General features: G+C 32.6%; 1 protein-coding gene across 4 annotated transcripts in view; it reads right to left on the minus strand.

Moving 5' to 3' along the window:
- Positions 1-22,813, minus strand: part of LRP1B (LDL receptor related protein 1B) — a 1,805,568-nt gene that overhangs the window by 268,753 nt on the left and 1,514,002 nt on the right. For all 4 annotated transcript variants that reach the window (XR_012497488.2, XM_074335779.2, XM_074335774.2 and 1 more), the window contains exons 44-47: positions 12,807-12,999; positions 12,072-12,197; positions 7,650-7,778; positions 5,317-5,436 (exon numbers count right to left, since the gene is read on the minus strand). Coding sequence is in view for 3 of the 4 variants with exons in the window: in XM_074335779.2 (XP_074191880.2) it covers positions 5,317-5,436; positions 7,650-7,778; positions 12,072-12,197; positions 12,807-12,999 (568 nt within the window). In the remaining variant the exon portion in view is untranslated. The remainder of the gene's footprint in view (positions 1-5,316; positions 5,437-7,649; positions 7,779-12,071; positions 12,198-12,806; positions 13,000-22,813) is intronic.

Here is a 22,813-nt window from a genome sequence, read left to right on the forward strand (position 1 = left end):
GTGCAAGTTAGTCATGGGGATTAACATCTCTAGCATTTGTAGGCAAGAAAAAAAAAGTACTGTGATGGGAAAAATCCATGACAATTATGAGAACTTTATTAAATAAGTAAGCAAATGCGTCTTCTTCCAAAACCCCCTCCTCTCTGTTTCCTTAACTATATTTCTTCCTCACATTGTTTTGGTTAGTCAAGTACTGAAATTTTTTCACCCTTAAGGTGATTTTTGAGGGAGAAAGATGCTGGAATCTCTTATTTCTCAAGTGAATATGAAAGCTTGCTGACATTTTTTTCCTCAGGCTAAATGTCCTGAAAAAGAGAGGGAGAGAGAGAAAGAAAAATAATGTAGACCAAATAAAGATTAGCCAAGTGGGGAATAGTAGACTTTTTCTGCCATATTGTCCAAAAGAAAAAGTAATCCTGCAAAATGTGAGTAAAAACATGACAGCCACACCAGAATTGCAATGAAATATTACAAAGGGAAATCTGACTGAGATTGTGGATCAAAAATAGTAGCAAAAGAGAAAGTAAAACTAGTTTTTCCTCCACATACTTTCTTAATTTTCCTTTTCACCCACTTTTTTTCCATGTCAGTTAAAATATGTAATGAGATATGAAAGACATAAAATCGATTGGTCTTTCTGTGGTTCTTAGGACATTTCTTATAAATAACCTAAATCGATGCTTTCTCTTCCAACAACAACCTTACCCAAACTTCTCTTTACTTTCAATCCACATCTTTTTATTTAATTTACTGCAAACCCAGAAGGACTGATGATTTCTTCTCTAAGCATTTGTATCCTTTTTCTTTAACTTGGTGTTTATGGAACCTTCAAAGTTTTGCTGTGAATTTAGGAAAAAACAAACACCAGCTTCCTCTCCTTTAGGCAGACTCATGACCACTTATCTCTCCAGTTCCCTTAAAAGTGTTCAGGCGGCCATAAAAGTTCATATAATTCACAAAGTGAGTATTTACATTCATCTCCATATGGAAGGAAAGAGGGGACTCATGTATTCTCCAGGAATCTATTCACTCAACCTCTCACACAATACTAAGAGGAATACAGAAAAACAAACTTTCTGAAAACTCCTCAAGTCCCCCCCACCCGCCCCACCGTAGTCTAAAATCTAAAGCTCTCAGTCATGAAAGAAATAGCTATAAAGGGAAAGTATTAAAAGAGTTACGAGGATTTGGGAGTTTTGCCTTTCTTCCAAAGGAGAAGAAACCAAAACTAAGTCCTCGTAACATTTGTTTCTGCTCTGTAAATAAATTCTCTGCATTGTGGTATTTAAAAAAAAAAATAAAAAAATGGTAGCTTTAAATACTATTAACAACTAAACTAAAGAAACAAGAATGTAACAGTGCTCTAAATAATTTACAGATCATTCCACTGTAGCTGTTCTCTACCACCTATCAACATTGCCCTGTACATATTGATTTCTATCTTGTACTAATTTAAATTGTTTTCTTTTAATTTGTTTACCTTCAAAAATAATAGATGGTTTGTGTATGTGTATGCATGTATATACAACAGAGCACTGCATTCCCATGTTGCACTGACTATAGAAGCAGAGCAGTAACTGGAAGAAAAGGCTTGGAGAGAGAAGTCATTCCTGTCTCCCTGAGCCCTCACATGTTCCTTTTCCTTCATCATCTTTTAGGTGCTGTAAGTGTCCGTGTGTTTGATGGACACACATCTGAATCACTGCTTTCTTTATAAGATAACCTGGCTTTTGGAAAATGGACCCAAGGAAGCTGTTCCTCTACGGTGTGAAATGTGCCCAACAAGGACAGCATGAGAACAAACTTGCCTTGAGAGAAAAATCAAATCTGAAAGGTGTTAATGTGATAAGTAATCTTTCAGCTAACCAGCTACCCATTTATTTATCCTAAAGGACCTAGTCCATTTACTTAAATTTATTAACTTTTAGAAATAAAGTACTGTTGAGTTTCCATGGCATTTTTAGTTTCAAACATGCTACATTGTATAAGCAGAACTTCAAGGCATAAGTTTTTATTGTTTTTGTTTAACATATCCAATTGTTGTGACTTTTAATACAATTATTGTTACCAAAGAAAAGTTTTGACAGAAACACAAATGCAGTAGTTCCGTGCCCAAGTATAAGGCTAAGAGAGTTGTAACACAGAAAACAAGAATTTACACTAAAAAAAAATCAAGAGTTTAGACACATTTTGAGTTATTTTTATTGTTATTCAGCAGCTAGTATTGATGTCATTAGGCAGAATAAAACCTATCTACATTTTTTGGAAGACTTATTGCTGCAAACAGCCACATAAGAATTTAATAAACAGCTACAATGTACTAGGGACTATATTTAGTAAACCCAAACACACTAATTTATTTACCACTTTTGGAAAAAGAAAATCATTTTCCAAGAAAACCCACAGTAACTTATTAAATTCCTATGGTTCCTTTTATGAATTTCATTTTAAAATCTACCTTCTTCATTTATTGTTCACTTCCTTCAAATTTCAGTTAGATATTTTTACCCTTATTCTAGGTTAATGTCTTTATTATAGTTTTCTCTTCTGCTTGCAAGTAGCTGGTAAATCATATTCATTTTTTGATCTCCTTCTAGTATCCATTCTTCCTTTCTTCCAAATGCTTATCCATTTTCCTCCACTTAACTCCCAGTATTTTATAGCACTTTAAAATTTTTAATCTTTTATAGGTAATATGAAATAATTGTTGACATAATTTACAAATGCACATGGCTCTTCCTAAACTAATGTCAACCCTAGATGGTAAACTGCTCAAATGTTTGGCGAAGGTCATACAGTCCAAGACCGCAGAGTAATTATCCAAACCTTTTCTGACTGCAAAATAATTTGTATACATTCTGCCCTCTTTCTCAACTTTGCATAGCCTTCTAATTATAACTGTACTTCACATTTTTCCTTTACCATCAATCTTTTCTAAAAATAGTCTGTATGCAGTCTTTACTACTTCACCATCCATTTTCTGCCTCAACTTAATGTGATGTGGCTTTTCCTTACCATTCCATTGAATTGACTCTCATGAAGGTAACCAAGAAATTTTCTTCTATTTGCCAATACAATGGGAACTCCGGCCTATGCCTACCCTCTTCACTTCTCTTGACTTTATGATGCTAACTGATCCTACTTTCTTGAAAAAGTAATTTCTCATGAATATCTTTCTGTAAGTCTTGTGCTCTACTTCTCCTTTTTATAATAGTACCTTTAACTTTTTTTTAAATTTAATAGACAATTCTGATGACTCCCTTAAAACGATCATTATTCCATACATCTACTGAGCTTTCTCTCTTTAATGAGCCCAGCATTAATGCTTTTAGTCTAAATCTACTACATAAGCTTTATATATATATATATATATATATACATCTTTATCTCTCTCTCTATATATAGATATATATCTCTCTATATATCTATATATCTATATATCTATATCTATATGTATATCTATATCTATATCTATATATCTTTATGCCTTTGGAACAGTTCCATCTGAATGTCCACAGGTGCTCCAACCTCAGAATGCACATTCTCTTTATTATTGTATCCCCATCTTACCCAAAGGCCCAGAAAAATAAATTTAAAAAAATAAAAATAATAACTTTAAAGCAGAAAAAAAAAAAGAAGAAGAAAAGCACAAAATTCCTCTAATCTTTTCCATGCTTTCTCTATGTTTATTACCCAAGAATGCCTGTCATGTTACCTTTTAAAATGCTATTATATTTGTCTCCCTCCTCTTTATGTTTAGCTTTGGCTGCTGTAATAGCCGCCTGATTTGTCTTTCCTATCTCAGTATTAGAGTTTCTTTTGCACAGTCGTAGTTTTCTTTCTTTTTTGGAAATGTAAATTTGATTATATTTGGTCTGTTTTAAACCTCCCATGACTTTCTGGTAACTACAAGACAAAATTCAAGTTCTTTAACAGGGCACCAAAAAACACATTCATACCTTTCCTTCTTCCTCTAACTTGCCTCATTTTTTGTTAACACTTCCTAATATATAATCTGGCTCTAACCATACAACATTAGTTGCAGTTTTCAGTTTTCCTTCTACTCAGAATTCTCTTCTTTTCTGAACATTCCACCTTATTTATAGTTTAAAACTCAGTTTAAATGTAATGTAGTCTACGAAAACTTTTAGGATATTTCTAAGACCCAAATAAATGTTGTTATATGTGCAATCATAGCACCTTATACACATTGTCGTCTGATAAATGACTGCCTTTCACTTAGAGTTTGGACTCTGTGAGGGCAGGCACATGACATAAATTTTATGTCTCAGTGCTCAATGAATTTTTCCCAATAAAATGTATTCAATGAATGGAAAGATGTTAAAACGGAAATTGGTTTGTAAAAATCTGTTGGGTCCAGATTTTAGGAAACCTTAAATGTCAGTCAAAAACATGTCACTTATTCTGAAAACATTGAAATTCCCTTTGTGTTTATTCGTTAGGGCATTGATTTCTTTTTTTAAAGGGCAGATGCTTACATAGCATTTACTATATGTTGAGTTCTATTCTATGTTTATTTAATACTAATCAGTAATTTGTTTTTTCTTACAGTTTGAGAAACTGAGGCACAGATTGGTTAAGTATCTTGTCCAAAGTCACATAGTGTTGGCATCCACATAGTGTTGAGAAAGCCACATAGTGTAGACTATGCTAGATAGTATGGTTTGCTGATCTGTCCCCGGTAATCACCATGGGAAACTGTTAAATAATGTTAGCATGACTAACAGCACTGGGATTAATTAGAAAGAGTAGAGGTAGGGAAAGTATTTAAACAGCTACTCTGTGAATCCAGATTCAAAGTAAATTGAAAGAGAAGATATTTCAAAGAATTTGAAGACTTGTTGATGATTGGACATACAAGTGATAAAATATGGTGAAAGGAGGAATCATGGATAACACCAAGGTTTTCTGTCCAGTCATTAAAAAAAATATGAGATCATGTGTAAAAAAGAGAATTGAGGAAAAAAGGGGAAAATTTTTTTGTAGCAGTGAATACAGTATTATATATTCTGGTAGAAATGTCTAATAAATAGAGATAGAACTAAAAAGGTGAGATATGACAAGAGTTTTAAAGTGAGCAAAGGAATAGAAACCAGAAGCAGAAAAACAGTCATAATTTTCAATTAACTCTAATAACTCCCCTCTAACAGAATTTACCAAAGTGTGGTCCATAGATGTAGGTGTTATATACCAAAAAGTTGAAACCATAGTACTCTCACGAACACACTTTGGAAAAGTTCAGGAAACAATTAGTATAATAATATTTGCAGTCTGATGCAACATATATTTTTTTACCTTTACAGTCTAATTCATCGGAATTGTCTCCACAGTCGTTTTCACCATCACATAACTTTCCATGAGGAATGCAACGACGATTGTAGCAGGGCTTGAATCCTCTTCGACAGCTTCTGTTTTCTTATAAAGAAAAGTAGAAAGACATAATTGAAGGTCTTATTGAAAAATTTTTACAAAAAGAAAATCACAGATGAGATTTCATGCATAACAACTGGATTATGGATTTATGAAACAAGTGCTGTTCAGTATCAAAGTTCTGGGTTAGAATATTCATGCATTTTCAAGTAGTTCATTCACTAAGGAGCCTATTTGACTAAGTGTCTTGACTTCAGTGATCCATACTTGAAGATTCCTTCAAATTATACCCTCATTAGAGTTTCTGGCATTTCAGTCAGCACAGAAATAAACAAATATCACATATTCAATTCCAACAAAATAAACAACTCTAAAGTAATAAAGACACTCCAACACTTATCGCCTATCTCCTTTTCATCCTTTGAGGCTTTTATAACATGAAACAAAAAGTAACAAAACATGTATTCCTGAATCAATGAATGTAACTCCCCTAAATAACCATAAATTCCTCTTAAAAGTCACCTAACAATGTCTACCAGAACTTCCTAGAAAGAAAAATAATTGCCTTCTGAATTTTATTTACCTTAATAAGAATCTCCTGACATTTTCTGTTTTGGGGTAGAAGGTACTACTTACAATAATAATAGCTGCCATGAACACTAATTTTGTGCCAGGATCTATATTGAGCATATGTAAACCTATACTTGTTTATTTAATGCTCTCAAGCTAAGCTGGTTTTGCAGCAGGAAACTAAAATACAGAGATGTACCCTTGCTCACACTAGTCGCACACTAGTAGGTTTGAAAACAAAGATTTAACCTCAGGTATGATTCTGAAGCTTGGAATCTATACCTGGAGTTGTCCAATAGTAGCCCACAGGCCAAATGAAGCCCATGAGCCTGTTTTCATATGACTTAGGCTAAGAATGTTTTTTACATTTTTAAAGGACTGACAAAAAATTCAAACATGTAGAGGATAGGTGACAGACAGCATGTATGCCCCACAAAACCTAAAATACATACTAGCTGACTCTTTAAAGATAAAGTTTGCCAATTTCTGCTCACACAAATATGATCTGGCTTCTAAGAAGATAAAAATAATGTGAAATACATTCTCAAGCTAATTCATAATAAATGTGAATTTGTAAGCTGATTATTATTACATTTTATATGCTTTAATACTTTCATAGTGTACAGGACATAGCTGTTCATTCAATAAAATGTCATTTGAGGTAAATTCCCTAAGATTTTAGTTACAGACCAATCACAGACCAATCACATTTGACTATCATTTTAAACGAGGATGTGTTATTCTGCAGTGTGAAGGAATGAGAGAACTGCCTGTGAATTCAGCAAACTCCATCTTCCTCTTGCATTAACATTTCATTGAATATTTAGATATAACTATTATTACCCAGATAATGGAACAAGGGAGAAAAATATAAAGCAAATGTAGCAATTCCAGATATATAGTTGTAAATTTTACAGAGCATACAATGCCAATACTATTATATTATAGCACAAAAGTAAATCAGATAAATTTAGAAATTATCTGGATCAGTGCTACAATAACTATTCATGATTTGCACAGACACCCATTTCCGGGAGAAATATTTTTGCAATGAATGCGAATATCAGTTGTTTACCAGGGTCAAAAAGCCAACCTCTACTCCCCAGGGAGAAGGGAAGTTTGATTATCACTCGGTGTCATATATAGAGGCATAGCTGGTGGAATTCCATGCTTGATGGTGACCATGGTTAAAACAATCAGCCTTTGAACCTAAGGACCTATCCCTGGGGCAATCCTGGAGGAAAAAATTGAATAGGCAAAACTTTTATTTCAATTCAACAACATGCTATTGACTGATGATGGACCTTTGCTCCAAATGTAAGCTTGCAATATCCACCAATAACTGATATTTCTGACTTACATTTTTAGGAATATAAGCCTAAAACCTATTGCTAAAGATAAATAACTGGGCAGCTCAAAAGACAGGATCCTGCTATGTTTAAATTTGTCCCTCGTGGATGGAAAACCATGAGAAAATTCTTCAATGAACATCATGGATGATGGACAGGAAATAAGGTGCCCCATATGAACAAGAGCAAAGCCAAATCAATTTTCTTAGATTTACATATTAAAGAGAGACATTAAGGAAACCATATATATAAACCAAATGGAGACAATCAAATCAAAAAATATTTTTAAAAATTGTAAACTTCCCTCTGAAATGAGCAAATCCCACAGTGGACACTTACCACAGTAGAGCAGTTTTTCATCTGATTTATCCTTACAATGAGGAATGCCATCACAGCTGAGCTGGTAGTCAATACACTCTCCATTTCCACACTCAAACTCTGAATAAATGTTGCAGGAGGAATTTTTAGCTAAAAGGAAAAAAGTAAGTGTTTTTAAGCAATAACACACATTTTTGATACCAGAACAATTGTTTCCCTTAGTCTTAATTATATAAATAAACTAAGTGCTTCAGTTTTTCACCATTAATTATGATATTAGGGGAGGGTTTGTCATATATGGCTTTATTGTGTTAAGGTATTTTCCTTCTATACCCATTTTATTAAGTGTTTTAATATAAATGGATGTTGTATCTTGTCAAACGCTTTTTCGGCATCAATTGATATAATCATATGATTTTTATCCTTTATTTTGTGGTGTATCACATTGATTGATTTTGAATAATCTTGTACATTGAATAATCCTTGTGCCAGGGTAAGTGGGGAGAAGCATGGTAGATGAGGGTAAAGGGGATTAAATATATGGTGATGGAAAGAGAACTGACTCTAGGTAGTGAAGACACAATGTGATATACAGATGATGTATTACAGAATTGCACACCTGAAATCTATGTAACTTTACTAATCATAGTCATCCCAATAAATTTAATAAAAAATTAAAATGTATTGAAATATAAAATTAAATAAAGGGCAATAGTTCATGTCATTTCTTAACAAAAAAATAAAAAATTCAAAGAGACACTTTTTGAGTCCTTTTTCTTTCCCTCCCTTAGGGAGTTATCTAACTTCATTTTTCTTTTATGCTTATCCATGTATTTTATTCAGCATTTTGTGACTGTACCTGCATGGAGAAAAAGGAGGGACTTAAATTTGGGTGACTATATGTAGGCATCTTGGTTAGCTGTCTATCTTAAAACTACATTTTTTAAAAAAGAGGCAGTTAAAGGACCTTTGTACAAACTGAAAGTGTTTCTGAGTTCTCTTATTGGACTCTATTAGATATTCTTCAGTACATTGAAATTTACCAGTACAGAGTTCTCATTTTTGAACGCTTGACTTGATTCATCACACTTAAATCTCATCTCCAACTCTTCTTCCTTCCCAACTACCTTTGGAAGCAATCAGTGTAGCAGCATCTGTCATTCAGAAGTACTCTAATTGTTAAATTTATCCTCATCACCCTCCTGTCCTGTCCGTGGTGCTGAGCAGGGAGCAGACCTTCTCTTCTTGCCACACATGGCCTGCAGCTGTGCCCTGAAATGCACAGGGATCTGTGGAGGCCGATGACAATCTACAAAGCACATGGACCAGATGCCTATGGGCTTCTATTGGCCACAGCCACATTGTCCCATGTCTAAGTTTCAGAATTTTCATAAGAAATTAAAAGACTGACTTTTTATGTGCTTGGCCCAAATTGTGAGTGCAGGCAGGCAGCCACAAAGTACAAAAACAAACAAACAAACAAACAAAAAAAACACACAAAAACATAAAAGACCCTTTCTACAAGTAGGTTTCATCCTTGGAATGCCAATATGTGACCCCTGTTTTTAGAAAGAGCTCTCTCAGGAAAAAATGCCTTATTTTTATTCTTAAAAAACAGATTTACTAGCCCACTTTTGTAATCCAATATTTTGGTTGTATTATGTGCTATTTGTTTGCTGGTACTCAATTCACTAGTTGTAATTATACAGTAAAATCTAGTCCTATTATTTGTGTTGGAGGTAATTAGAATTCACTTACCTCTACTATATGTAGGAAATATAGCTTAATTTTACAATTTATTGTCAATTTATTTTTAAGCCTTATTTCAGGAATAGTCAGTTAAACAGCCACTACTACTATTTGAAGTTTCCAGTGTTTTATTTCTTTATTATTCTTAGAATTTAATTCATTTTAATAGAGTATCTATCTATTTATCTATCATCTATCTATCTATCTATCTATCTATCTATCTATCTATCTATCTATCATCAATCTACCTATCTGTCTATGACTTTTTTTTTTTTTAACTCTTTCAATGATAACAACGTTCTCTAAAGATAAATTATTTTATTCCCTGTTGGTGAAGTCTAAACTTCATTGGTCAGTAGCTAAAGTAGAATGCATTTCAGAGAAAGTAACCAAGAATTTAAAATCTGAAAATATTGTTAACTTTAAAGTAACGGATGTTATGAAGGGTGCTGACATTACTACACACAATCATCTTAGATCATGAACAGAACAAAATTCAGCCACTTACTGAGAGTCTATTCACATTTCCAGAGTCTATTCATATTGTCTTAAATGCATCCTATCTAATATCTCATTTCCAATGATAACTAATCATTATAATAGAAAATACTTTTATAATAATTGTGCCTTTGAAGGGAAAAAAAACAAAACATATTCATAATAAATAAGTTTTTATTATGCAAAACAAACACTGTATGGGCACAGTCTTGTTTATGTATGTTCATTTGATGAAACAGTATTGAGCATTTTCTGCTTCTTTCTAGAAACAACAATGGGGTTCAGCTGCCCTCTGATTCTTTTACAAGGTAATTTATCTTAATATAGTTGCTACTCTTATTTCTGTTATGTGTGGTGATAAGCTAGCAATGTTGTGTGAAATGGAATTGCCTAATCTTTTTGTCAAGGGTTATGACAAGAAATTATTTTCTTTCTTTACCCTCAGGTACATGTTGGTGAATGACCTTTCACCCCTTTAACTCTGACATTAACATCCATGACCTGATCTGGATGAACTAATTCAGATGTGGACGCAGATATACCAGAAACATTCTTCTTTCCCAAAGATGAATTTGAGAAGAGGAAGCCAATAATTGTTTTCTAATCTATCTGCTGGACCACAGGATTTCAGTATGAATGCACAATGGATACAGGCTGCTTTTATAAAGGTTTGTCAGCTCTGAGGAATCTAGTATCATGCTACAGTCTTATGTGAATACAACTGTGTTTAAAATGATAGTTTTCTGTCTGATTCACTCCCTCTCATCAACAGAGAGAAGCAGGTGGCTTAGTAGGGACAGATGTATCTAATCTATTTTGCAGCAAGGACAGGCATCTACTGTATACAAATAAGCCTTGCTGTTCTGACCGAAGGCATCACTTTACTACTGGCCTGAAGTGACCTGTGAAAGAAACATGAGCGATTCTAATGCATGGATAACATTCCAGATGGCATCAGATCCAGACCATTACAGCTGAAACCACAAAGGCAAACTGAAAGAGAGAGGTTAAGCAATGGCCTTAGCAATTTAGGAAGTGATAGGTTCGGATGAAATATGGGAATCGTGGCTGAATTATTGAAATTGGCTATATTCATTTAAAGTTTACTGACCAATGGCATCATTCCTTCATTTGTTTGGCACAGTTGTAAATAAAAGTATTTTACTTCTTTTGCTAAGAGGTACCCTTTTGGGTTGTGACACCAATTTGCAAAGTAAGAAATATGTCTAAGTTCTTATATTAGACATAGTAATCTCCAAGGTAAATAAAATGATGTCAAAGTGCTTGTATTAAAGTAAAGAGCAGGTAAAAGAGAAGATCCGCCTGGTAAAGAGAATAAGAAGATTGGAGATGAAAATGAAAGATACCTATACCTTCTGGCACTTAGTTTTATAATGCAGACGTATGCAGCTCTGTTGAATTTCAAAGATGAAAATATATGAGATGAGGATATAGATAAAGAAAGAAAAAATGTCAAAAACTGACACATTGTGAGAATGAGTTCACCAATTTCCAGAAAGATACTTTCTCTTTATCTTTCTTATTCACAAAGTCTTAATGTTAAAGAGAAATTAACCTTTTTTCATGTTACCGGGTAATTTTTCATGGTGATATTGGAACACTTAAACCCTATTTATTTTGGAAAGAGTTTTTGAAACTAAGCTGTAAATAAGTATATACTGCAATGGTACTAATTAAAGATTTTAATGCCTTTGGAAGGTATAAATATCATGCAAGCCTGAAATGTTATATTCTTAATTAACAGTTTAGAAATGATTACAAATAGGCTGCATGAGCCATTCTGTCTTATTTACATACCATGATGGGATGTGAGGGGTTTTACTACAAGGCTATTGGTACCAGCCTGTATACTGGTTTATTTCATCTTTAATTTATTTTGCTATTGATTGGATTTTCAAAGTCATAGCCACAAGCTTCCAGATGAGCATTGTGTACAGGTATTTCTCTAGCTAGCCCAACATCTTCCAGCCCACTATCAGGGTGATACACCATTTGTCACTCTGTTTGGTTAACATTATTATGTGGTGCTCTAACTAAGTGTAATGGTGACTTGAGTTCTTTCTAGAATAGAAGATAAACCAACTGGGCCTTTAATACTGGAGGAGAATAAAACTTCATGAATGTATTAAAACAATGCCAATGTCCATCTATGTTTTTTCAAAACTCTTTACTTACTCACACATCTGTTGTTATCTAGCAATATTCGATCTCCCCTGCAGGAACAATTCACTCTCCCATTAGGCGTTAAAAGGCACAGGTCATGGCAACCTCCATTCAATAATGCACATGGAGAAAGTTCACCTGCAATTAAAAAGCTTTATTGGTAACATTTTGTATTGAATTCCTGTGCTACATTAGATATAGATTAACAGTAAACTGTTAGATTGCCTAACTCTCTCAAAAATATGTCAGAAACAAGGAAAATTCCGGACTTTTGAAAATCCAAACATATGTAACACAGATCACTATATTTAACACATTTGACAAGGATGTCACAGCATCAAATGCACTAGTACCCCTAGAAACCCCACCAATACCATAAAATACAATTTTGTAGGTATTCCAATGATTTAAAAAATTAAGCCCAGATGCAAAGCTTGTTTATAATGAAGTGGTATTTTCATGGAAACAAGTTGATCTGAATGTTCAAAGATGAGGAGTGATAGAGAATGGAATAGAATTGCAGAAGCAGATGATTAAAAATGAATTGTTCTGGTGACAAATAAAGAACCACAGAAGTTGCCTTAATCCTTTCAGATAATTTCAATATACTGAAACTCAAATTAAATCCTGAACACTGTCCCCAGGAACTTGAAGAAAGCAAAATCCAACTAAGTATTACCAAAACAGAGACATTTTTTTGAGGGTTTATTTAATTAAGAAACACATTTCCTTCCTATTGTAACTTACAGCTATTGGTGTCATTGGCAACAGCTATGATTCCCATTGGTTGATGTGGAATATCAGAACGGAGAATTTTTGTGTCCCCTCCCGTGTACTTGTTGGAACGCAGGATAGCCCTTCTTCCCCAGTCTGACCAGAAGATATAATTGTCATAAACAGCCAAACTGAGGAAAGTCCCTGGCCCAGATTTGACAATCACCTGAAATAAATTAAAATACCATATTTTTAAAGTGAAGATAAAGGCATTTTTATATCCACATCTAGTTTTGCTTAAAAAAAATAATGGGTTACGATTAATTGGATTTAATAAAAATCATCAGATAAAAATGCATTTTACTAAATGTAGTATCATAATATTCTTTATTTTAAATATTTTAATCATCCTTATCTTTCACAACGTGTTCACTTAGTGTTTACCCAATATTTTCAGTATATTTCTATTTAATAGTCATTGAGTTTGTATGAACTGTATTTTTCAGTATTATATACCAAAACCAACAAAACGAAATGAGATTATGATTACTAACATTTATTTATCTTTTAAATATCATCATATATCTAGTAAACACTCATCATGCTCTCAGAGCTATATATGGAATATAAAGAATCATAAAACCAGGTTCTTCATGAAGCTTTCAGCATGAATGATTAAACCACATATACATGCCTTGGCAATTAAAGTTTACAAATAAAGACCAAACTTCCACTCAGACCAATGCGGTAAAAAAAAGGACTACATTTTCCTTCCCAATATAGCAACTAAAAAACTGAACAAAGTATGCAAAACAAGTCTTGTCAACACATTGGACATCAGGTAATGAAAGACAGTGATTCCTAAGTAATTCATGATGGCCATAGCTTACGGCCTGAGATTTCAGGTAGCAGCACAGCACAGACAAAACAAACAGAGAGGTAATTCCTTGAATAGCGTACAGCTAAGAGTTATGAGAGAAAATTGTGGTTAGATCTCACAGAGCAGTGCCAAAGAAGATAATACAACTGAACTAGAACTCTGGATATCTGCATAGGGTCCTCCTGGAGTATTCAGCTAAGCAGTAAGCACATGCATATGCATTCCAGCAACTTCCGGTTGGTGAAAGACCCACACAGAGGATTAGAAAGAAGAGTTCCTCAATTCACATAAGGCCAAGGATAGTGCCTGTTAATACCAACCAGGCTCAAAAACTTTCTAATTAATAGAAATTTGAGTAGAGTAATTGAAAGGGTCTTGCTTCAATAGTAGGAAATAATTGCTCCTGTCTAGCAAACTTAAAAGCAAGACCTGAAAGGATAAAACTGTTTCCAAATAGCTTAACCATTTTCCAGGAGAAAGCTCATGAATTTTAATGAGGATATGAAAAATTTTACCACTGACCTTATATGCAAGATGTAAAAAAAAAAAGTCTCAAATCACAGACCACAGCTTTTACGTGAAGAAACTAGGAACAAAGTAAGTTAAACCCAAATTTAAAAAAAAAAAAAAAAAAAAAAAAAGGATTAGAAGACAAATCAAGGAAATAGAAAACAGAACAAAACAGAGAAAAATCAATAAAACTAAAAAAGATGTTATTTGACAATAAAACCAATGGATAACACATAATGATGAAGTGGGGTTTATACCAGAAATACAGATTTATTTGATATTTTAAAAGTCTATCAGTGTAATTTACCATTTTAACAGCCAAAAAAGGACAACTCATGTGAAGACCTCAATAAATGCAGATAAATTATTTGATAAGATCTAACATCCATTCCTGATAAAATAACTCAGAATAGAAATAAAACTAGGAACAGAGATAAATAATCACTCTTACTACTTCTACTCAACATTATCATAGAGTTTTTAGCCAGCATAATAACATAAGAAAACAAAAATAAATGCATCCAGATTAGGGGGAAGAAAAGTCAAATTATATTCATTTGCAGGTGACATAATCCTCTACATAAAAAAAGAACCAAAACAATAGAATCTACAAAAAAACAGCTGCTTGAACTAACTAATACATTTACTAAGATTGCAGGATGCAGGATTGCTGTAAAAATTTCTGTATAGTAGTAATAAACAATTGAATATTTTAAAAGTTGTATAATAGCATCAACAAACATTAGATGCCTAGTAATTAATACAAGCAAACAAATATTTACAAAAACCTGAAAACTACAAAATGTTGCCAAGAGAACTTAGCAGAAACTAAAATAAAGAAAGAAATATACTCTATTCATGGATTAGAAGATTAGAATTATTATGATGTCATCTTTCCTCAAATTGATAAATTATATCTAATGCCAGTAAATATTCTGCAGACATTTTAGAAATTGACAAGCTGATCCAAAATTCATGTGGAAATGCAAAAGACCTAGAATAACAAAAACAATGAGAAATAAAAAAAATTGGAGGACTAATTCTACCTTATTTCAAGACATTATAAATTTGTTGCTGATGAGACAATATGGTATAAGAAAACAATGGAGAAACATATCAATAATACAGAAGAGAGAGTTCACAAACAGGCCCACATGTATAGGGATAACTACTTTTGGATAAAAGTGTATAGACTATTCAAACAAATAGATTAACTATTTTCAACAAATGGTACTTGAACAACTGAAATAACATGTGTTGGTGAGGATGTGGAGAAAAAGGAACCTTTGTACATTGTTGGTAGAACTGGAAAATGATGCAGCCAATATAGAAAACAGTATGGAGGTTACTCAAAGAAACTGAAAATAGAACCGCCATATGACACAGAAACTCTACTTCTGAGTATTTATCCAAATAAAATGAGAATAATAATTCAAAAAGATATATGCACCCCTTTGTTCACTGCAACATCATTTACAATAGCCAAGATATGGAAGCAACCTAGGTGTCTAGCGATTGATGAATGGATAAAGAAGATGTGATATAGATAGATAGATAGATAGATAGATAGATAGATAGATAGATAGATAGATAGATAGATGTCTAGCTATCCATACACACACACACACACCATGAAATATTATGAAGTAATAAAAAAAAAAAAATCTTGCCATTTGAGACAAGAAGAATGAATCTAGAGAATATTAAGCTAAGTGAATAAGTCAGGCAGAGAAAGACAAATATAATATGGTTTCACTTATATGTAGAATCTAAACACAAAACAAAATGAGAAAACAAACAAAACAAAAACAGACTGACAGAAACAGAGATCAAAGGGGTGGTAACCAGAAGGGAGGGGTCGGGGGTATAAATGAAAAGGGGAAGGGGAATATAGTGACAATACTGTGGTAAGTTTACATGGTGACAGATGATCACTAGAATTAGTGGGGTGATAACATTGTAAGTTATAAAAATGTTGAATCTCTATATTGTGTACCTGAAACTAATATAACCAATGTAAGACTGTATACCAACTATATTTAATTTAAAAAGTAATTAATTAAAACTATGCGTATAAAAAAAAAGAACTGCCATCCATATCTAAAAGTAACTGGAAATGAATAATAGTCCTAAATATAAAATCTAAAATTACAAAATTTCTAAATAAAAACATGGGAGAAAACCTTTACAATCTTTAGTTAGACAAAGATTTGTTAGGTATGACTCCAAAAGCATAATACATTAAAAACATTTATAAATTGAATTTAATTAAAATATAAAGCTTTCACTGTTCAAATGACACTGCTGAGACAATTAAAAGATAAGCCACAGATTGTGAAAAAATATCCGCCATGCTGTTTTGATTACTATAGCCTTGTAGTATAGTTTGATACCATGAATGAACCCAAAGGGTATTATGCTAAGTGAAATAAGTCAGGCAGAGGAAGATAAATACATAATTTCATTTATATGTGCAATCTATAAAACAAAATAAATTAATAAACAAGACAGAAATAAACTCATAGATTCAGAGAATAAATTGTTGCTTGGCAGATGGAAGTGGGGTTGGGATGATGGATCAAAAATGTAAAAGGCATTGAGAAGTACAAATTTCCAGTTACAAATATAGTCACAGAGATGTGAAGTACAGCACAGGGAATATAATCAATAAATGTAATTACCAGGTACGGTGCTAGATTGGTACTAGACTTTTCAGTGTGATCACTCTGTAAGGTATATAAATGTCTAATCACTATATTGTATACCTGAAACAAATATAATATTGTATGCCAACTGTAATTGAAAATAATTAAAATAAATAAATGGGGAAAAAAATTAACTAAGCTTTAAATTGATTTAATTAAATTCTGTTTCTGAAGAAAAAAAAAAATAGAACTGCTATATGATCCAGCAATTACATGTCTGGGAATATATCCAAAGAAAATGAAAACATTAATTCAAAAAGATATCTGTACTCCTATGTTCACAAACATTATTTATAATAGCCAAGATATGGAAACGTTTGCCCATCAGTGGATGAATGGGTCATAAAGTTGTGGTATATATGGACAATGAAATATTATCCAGACATAAAAAACAATGACATCCTACCATTTGTGACAGAATGGACCTTGAAGACATTATGCTCAATGAGATTGGTCAGACAGAGAAAGACAAACACTGTATGATCTCAGTTACATATGGGATCTAAAACAAACAGACAAAAACCCCAAATTCATAGAGAAAGAGATTAGACTTGGTTATCAGAGTAGAACGTCAGGGTAGGGGGAACTGGAAGGTGATCAAAGGCACAAAAATTCCAGTTATAAGATGAATAAATAAGTACTAAGGATGTAATGTACAACATGACTATAGCTAACACTGCTGTATGATATATTGGAAAGTTGTTAAGAGCATTAATTCTAAGAGTTCTCATCACAAGGAAAAAAATGTTTTTCCTTTTATTTCTTTCCTTTTCTTTTCATTTTGTCTATATGAAAAGACAGAAGTTAGCTGACCCTATTTTGGTAATCATTTTTAATATATGTAAATCAAACCATCATACTGTATGCCTCAGATTACAGTGATACATGTCAATTATTTTTCAATAAGACTCAGAGTGAAAACAAAACAAAAATAATCACTTAATTTTTATTCTGAGGATAAAAGTAATCTCTTCTATAGATCAATAGTTCTCAAATTTTAATATGTATGCAATGATATTTTCTTAAAATTCAGATTCTGATTCACCAGGTCAGGAGTAGCACCTGAGATTGTTCATTTCTAATAAACTTCCAGATGTTGCCAATGCTGCTGATTTGAAAATCCACTTTGAAGAATAAGAATTATAAAATAAAATAGACAAAGAAAATAAATAATAATCTTACCACCCAAATATAATTACTCTTATTTTGGATTAAAAATACAGTTTTTCTTTTCTTTACAAATTGGTGCCGTAGTGTATGCTTTTGTATATACTTAAAAGTAAGTTGATGGGACTTCTGGTGCCAGCCTCTCCTGCTGATTACTACTTGAGATTGTACATTGTGGGAACAAGAGGAGAAAAATAGTAAAAAGAAGTGAGTAGCAGCAAGTAGAAGTGTGGGAGGGGACAGAATAAAATACTATTTTTATTGTCAGATTTTTTTCCTTTATATTTCATCCAGTACCACACAATAACTAAAACAGATTAAAATACTTTAAGTGTGCATTTGCTGCTTACTCTCAAAAGGTAGTTTCAGTACTTCTTATAATGCCCAATAGTTTTCCAAATTCAAAGAGATAATGGGAAGCTGGTAGCTGCCCTGGGTCAGCTCTCCAAGCCAGGCCTATGGAGGGACAAAGCACCACCCCTAGCTGAAGTGTGTTTTTGAGTTATGAGGCTTTTGTAATCCAGTAGTTTACCTGTCAATTTCAGCTGACACAGAGAAAGGGGAACAAAGCAACATTACACTAGGTGTATAATTATGCATATTGCTTTCATTGGGTACAGTAGGTTACACTAAGAATTGACCTGATGTCTAGAGGTAGACATCTCATTTCACTAGACTGCTAGACAGAATTCCATGTGGAACAGAGAAAGAAAATCCACTAAATCACACTTTCTCATTTTCATGTTAAAACATTTTTATCATAAGTTCACAAATACTGCACCTTGCAAGTCTAATCAGCATCTTTATTTACAGTGCAGAAGCTTTGTCATCATAAATTACACTCTATTGTGTTATATGGTAATGCACCATTCTGGGATAATTTTCAGGCTCTTTCACCTTGAACCTATAAACAGCTTCATGTTTCAAAATAATAATTCATGTTCATTTAGAAAATTCATTTCTTGACACAGTCACTCAATCTCATGTGTGTCCTTGTTGACAGACAATTAAATTGGTAATGCCACATAGACTTGAAATTATGTGCTGAGAATTTAGTCACTAATCATATGTCTTTTCCATCTTGGAACTTCACTGATACCTCTTTGGTGAAAGTACTGAAACTAATCAAGGAATACAAAAATATTGAGTTTTATAAAGCAGACAGCATTATTTCTAGCACCTAGATGTTAAAGGTAAAACCAAACAATTTAAAAACTAAGCAAACAGGAGGCTTCCCAAACACCCCAGCTGATTGCCTCACTAACAAGATCATAAATGATCATTACGAGAGATGACAACTTGGCCCCTGCCATCGCCAGGCATGATAAAGTGCTACAGATTGCAAAGACACAGCTACAGATGCTTTAGCCTTGGAGAAAATGGTTATGTGGTATACCAGCAACTTAAGACTGAGAACTGTTTAACAATAGAAAGCTATACTTAACTTGCCTGAGTGAGTTTGCAGAACAAATATAAAATGTCTAAATGTCATTAGTATCCAACCAAATTTGAAAAGAACAACATTCACAGCAATCATCTAAAAGGCTGCCTAATGTGGAAGACGTGTTACCAGCCTTTGTTAGAAAGGCAAACCCTTCAGAGAAGGGGATAGGAGAATGAATGACTTTAATTTTACACTCTCTCCTTCTGATGTCTCTGTTGACCAAACTCAACCAAGAGTCAAAGGCCAAGGGAGACAGTTGACCACACAGGTGGGGAGAAGGGATCTTTCCTGGGGGAAGAAAACAGGTGGAAGAGAGAAGAGAAATGGTTTGGAACTATGCCTGAGACAAGTAGTAGAATAAAGTCCTATTCTGAGATAAGCCTTTTGGCTTCTTTGGACACATTCTCCATATTTGTAAAACAGGATAGTAAAAGTTGATGACTCAGCTTGCTCCTTTTCCAAAGAAAGAGAAAGGGTAAACTATTTCCTTAAGTCACACAGAGAAATAATGAGAAGAAAAATAAACTGATATTCATGAAGTGTTAAGGCCACTCATGAATGGAATTTGAGCACATTTCTAATGTTTTGTCTTGTGTTCATATAGGATTATAATTATTAAGTGTGTAGCTTATCAAAAATTCTGATTTAGATATAGACCCTTTGAGATTCATAAGCTGAATTGTATTACTAAAGAACAAATTTTGTGAAAAACTAAAGATATTTTTTCAGTAAGTTCCTTCTGCTTTAAATTCCTTCCTAAAACAATCCACTGTGAGACCCAATTTAAGAGTGACTTCCTTTGGGAATCTTTTCCCTTTGGGAATCCTTTCCTTCTTACTGTGCATATCCAGACAGTTTTTACAAGTTTGTTATTAATAAAACACTCATCAGAAAATATCATAATAGCTTATATTTTATCCATATCCTTGGCAAGACACAAATATTAGAAACTAAGAATCGTACGTTTTCATTTTTGTAACCCAAGTGCTTAGGCTAGAACATATTTAACATTGAATGATTATTAATTGATCAAATCAGTAAATAAATGAGTGATTAAAAAATTCCCAATATTTGTATTTATTTCTTCCTCTTCCATTTTTTAGGTACATTTATACTAAGTTTGAACAACTTTGTACTTTGTTTACTTATGTATACAAAGATAAAATGTTGGTATTACGAACATTTGTGTTACACTGAAGGGCTATACGCAGATAAAATCTCAGGATCACATTTGTCCTTTGATCAATATTTCAACACTGTTACTCTCTAGATCATTGTCTAAATACTACTCTCCTGGCTTTTTAATGTTTTAGTAGAAATAGTAAAGAACTAGTAGAATAGTAAAGAGCTAGTCAAAGGAGTATATAGTGTGTGTGTGTATATATATATATATATGTGTGTGTGTGTGTGTGTATATGTATATATATATGAATATATATCTATATTTATATAGATAGATAGATTTTTTTCATATACATTAAATCAAAACCCGTATGTCAAGCCATTCTGAAATGCCAGTCTTAAGTTTTCAAATTGAGAGCCACTGTATATCAGACAAAGTTCAACTATTATTTTAGATGCCACATTGTAAGAAGTTAAAAAATTGGCCTGCACAGAAGGATGCAGAATTTGTATGCATGAATATGTGTTTTTCAGTGAGAATAAAACTGTCAAGGAAAAAACCAGAAACAAATTAATTAAACACTTACTACACTTAAAAAGAAAGCATAGCTTAGGACAATTAGCAAGGGGTCTGGAGTCAGAATGTTTGGGATCACATTTAGCACCTCCATTTTTTGCAATCTGGGCTTGCTATTTCACTTCTCCAGGCCTCTCTTTCTGTATCTTTAAAATAACAAAAGCACAATTAATACTTATTATGTAATTTTATAATATGTTTAAAGATATAAAACACTTAGCATGGTTATCTGGTAAGCTTTTTATAAATGTTCACTATAATTATTTTTGCATAGGCTTGTTTAGAATCTTAAATATTGAAATCACCTTCCTTTTAAAGTGTTGCAAACTATAAAGAATCAATTTAAAAACAAACTTTCAGAATAGATTTACATCTGTAAATTTAATGTTGTTTCAACTTCTGAGATTATCATATCATCGAACCTGTTTAATGTCTTCTTTGGTAAAATCCTTGAGTTCCGTTTTATTTTTGCTTACATGTCATTTGAAAAGTTCTAATAAGGGTTACGAAGGTTATTATTCCTAACTTATTAACTTTGAGTTAAAATGAAAAAACAGTGATTTTAATTTAGTAAGTCATGACATGGATCCTGGCTGTGCTGAAACTCCTATCACCTTCAGTATTTGAAATGCAACTGATAGAGTTACATTGAGCAGTTGCAAGATGTAAAATTCTGGTAACCAGAGATTTTTGTTTGTTGTGTGTGTCTGGAATTCTTATTGTTTGTCAAAACAAAACAAAAACCAAACCTCATTTGATTTGTTAAATATCATTTTGAGAAAGTGATAAAATCTTTGTGATTGAAGGCTGTAACCAAAATAGACACTTAAGCACTTTTATTTATGTATGTTAGTATATAACATATAAAATCATAATATATTATTATGTTATTGATATATTATACTTACTCAATTTTATACATGCGGCCATAGCCTACTCAGGGCACTGATTAACATGCAATGTTTCTAAAATATAGATTTAATAGTGTTAAGGTGAGTTATTAAAATGTATTTGAATTTTCATAAATATGTGGTAATATAATCCTAAAATTATTCTTTATTAACCAAATTAAAAAAAATATTACAAAATAAAACAATTAGTAAAGATAACTATAGGATCTGGTGGCATGACTACATATACTTTCATATACACATCTTCCTTTCTATTCATATAGTTCTTTTTTCAATCAACTTCACTAGAGTATAATTTATATCTAAGATGAGTTCGACTTATTTTTAACAACCACAATAATCACGAACACACTATTTCCCACCCCAAACTCCCAACCTCACATGGTCTTCTACAGAAGCAAACACCGTTATCAGTTTTGTGTGTACTAAGACATTTTTTAAAATGCTGCTTATTTCTAGAATTGCAAAATGTCTTGTGCAGTCATTAAGTTTGATTGCCTATAATTCTTAAATTAAGAAATATGCTTTAGAAAGGTATTTCAATTTAAAATTCACCTTATTCAATAAATGCTATTAGATGAAGTAGAAATTCATAACACAAATTTAACAATAATACCAAAGTAAAATCAAAGGGAATAAAAGTAACATCCTTCTTACATCGAAATATGAATGCGTCTGTACATGTAATCAAAAGTGGTTGAAATGACTATAGTGACCTGACACC

This window comes from Rhinolophus sinicus, chromosome 17, assembly GCF_057876585.1.
Source record: "Rhinolophus sinicus isolate RSI-liver-muscle chromosome 17, RSI-T2T, whole genome shotgun sequence".
NCBI lineage: Eukaryota > Metazoa > Chordata > Mammalia > Chiroptera > Rhinolophidae > Rhinolophus > Rhinolophus sinicus.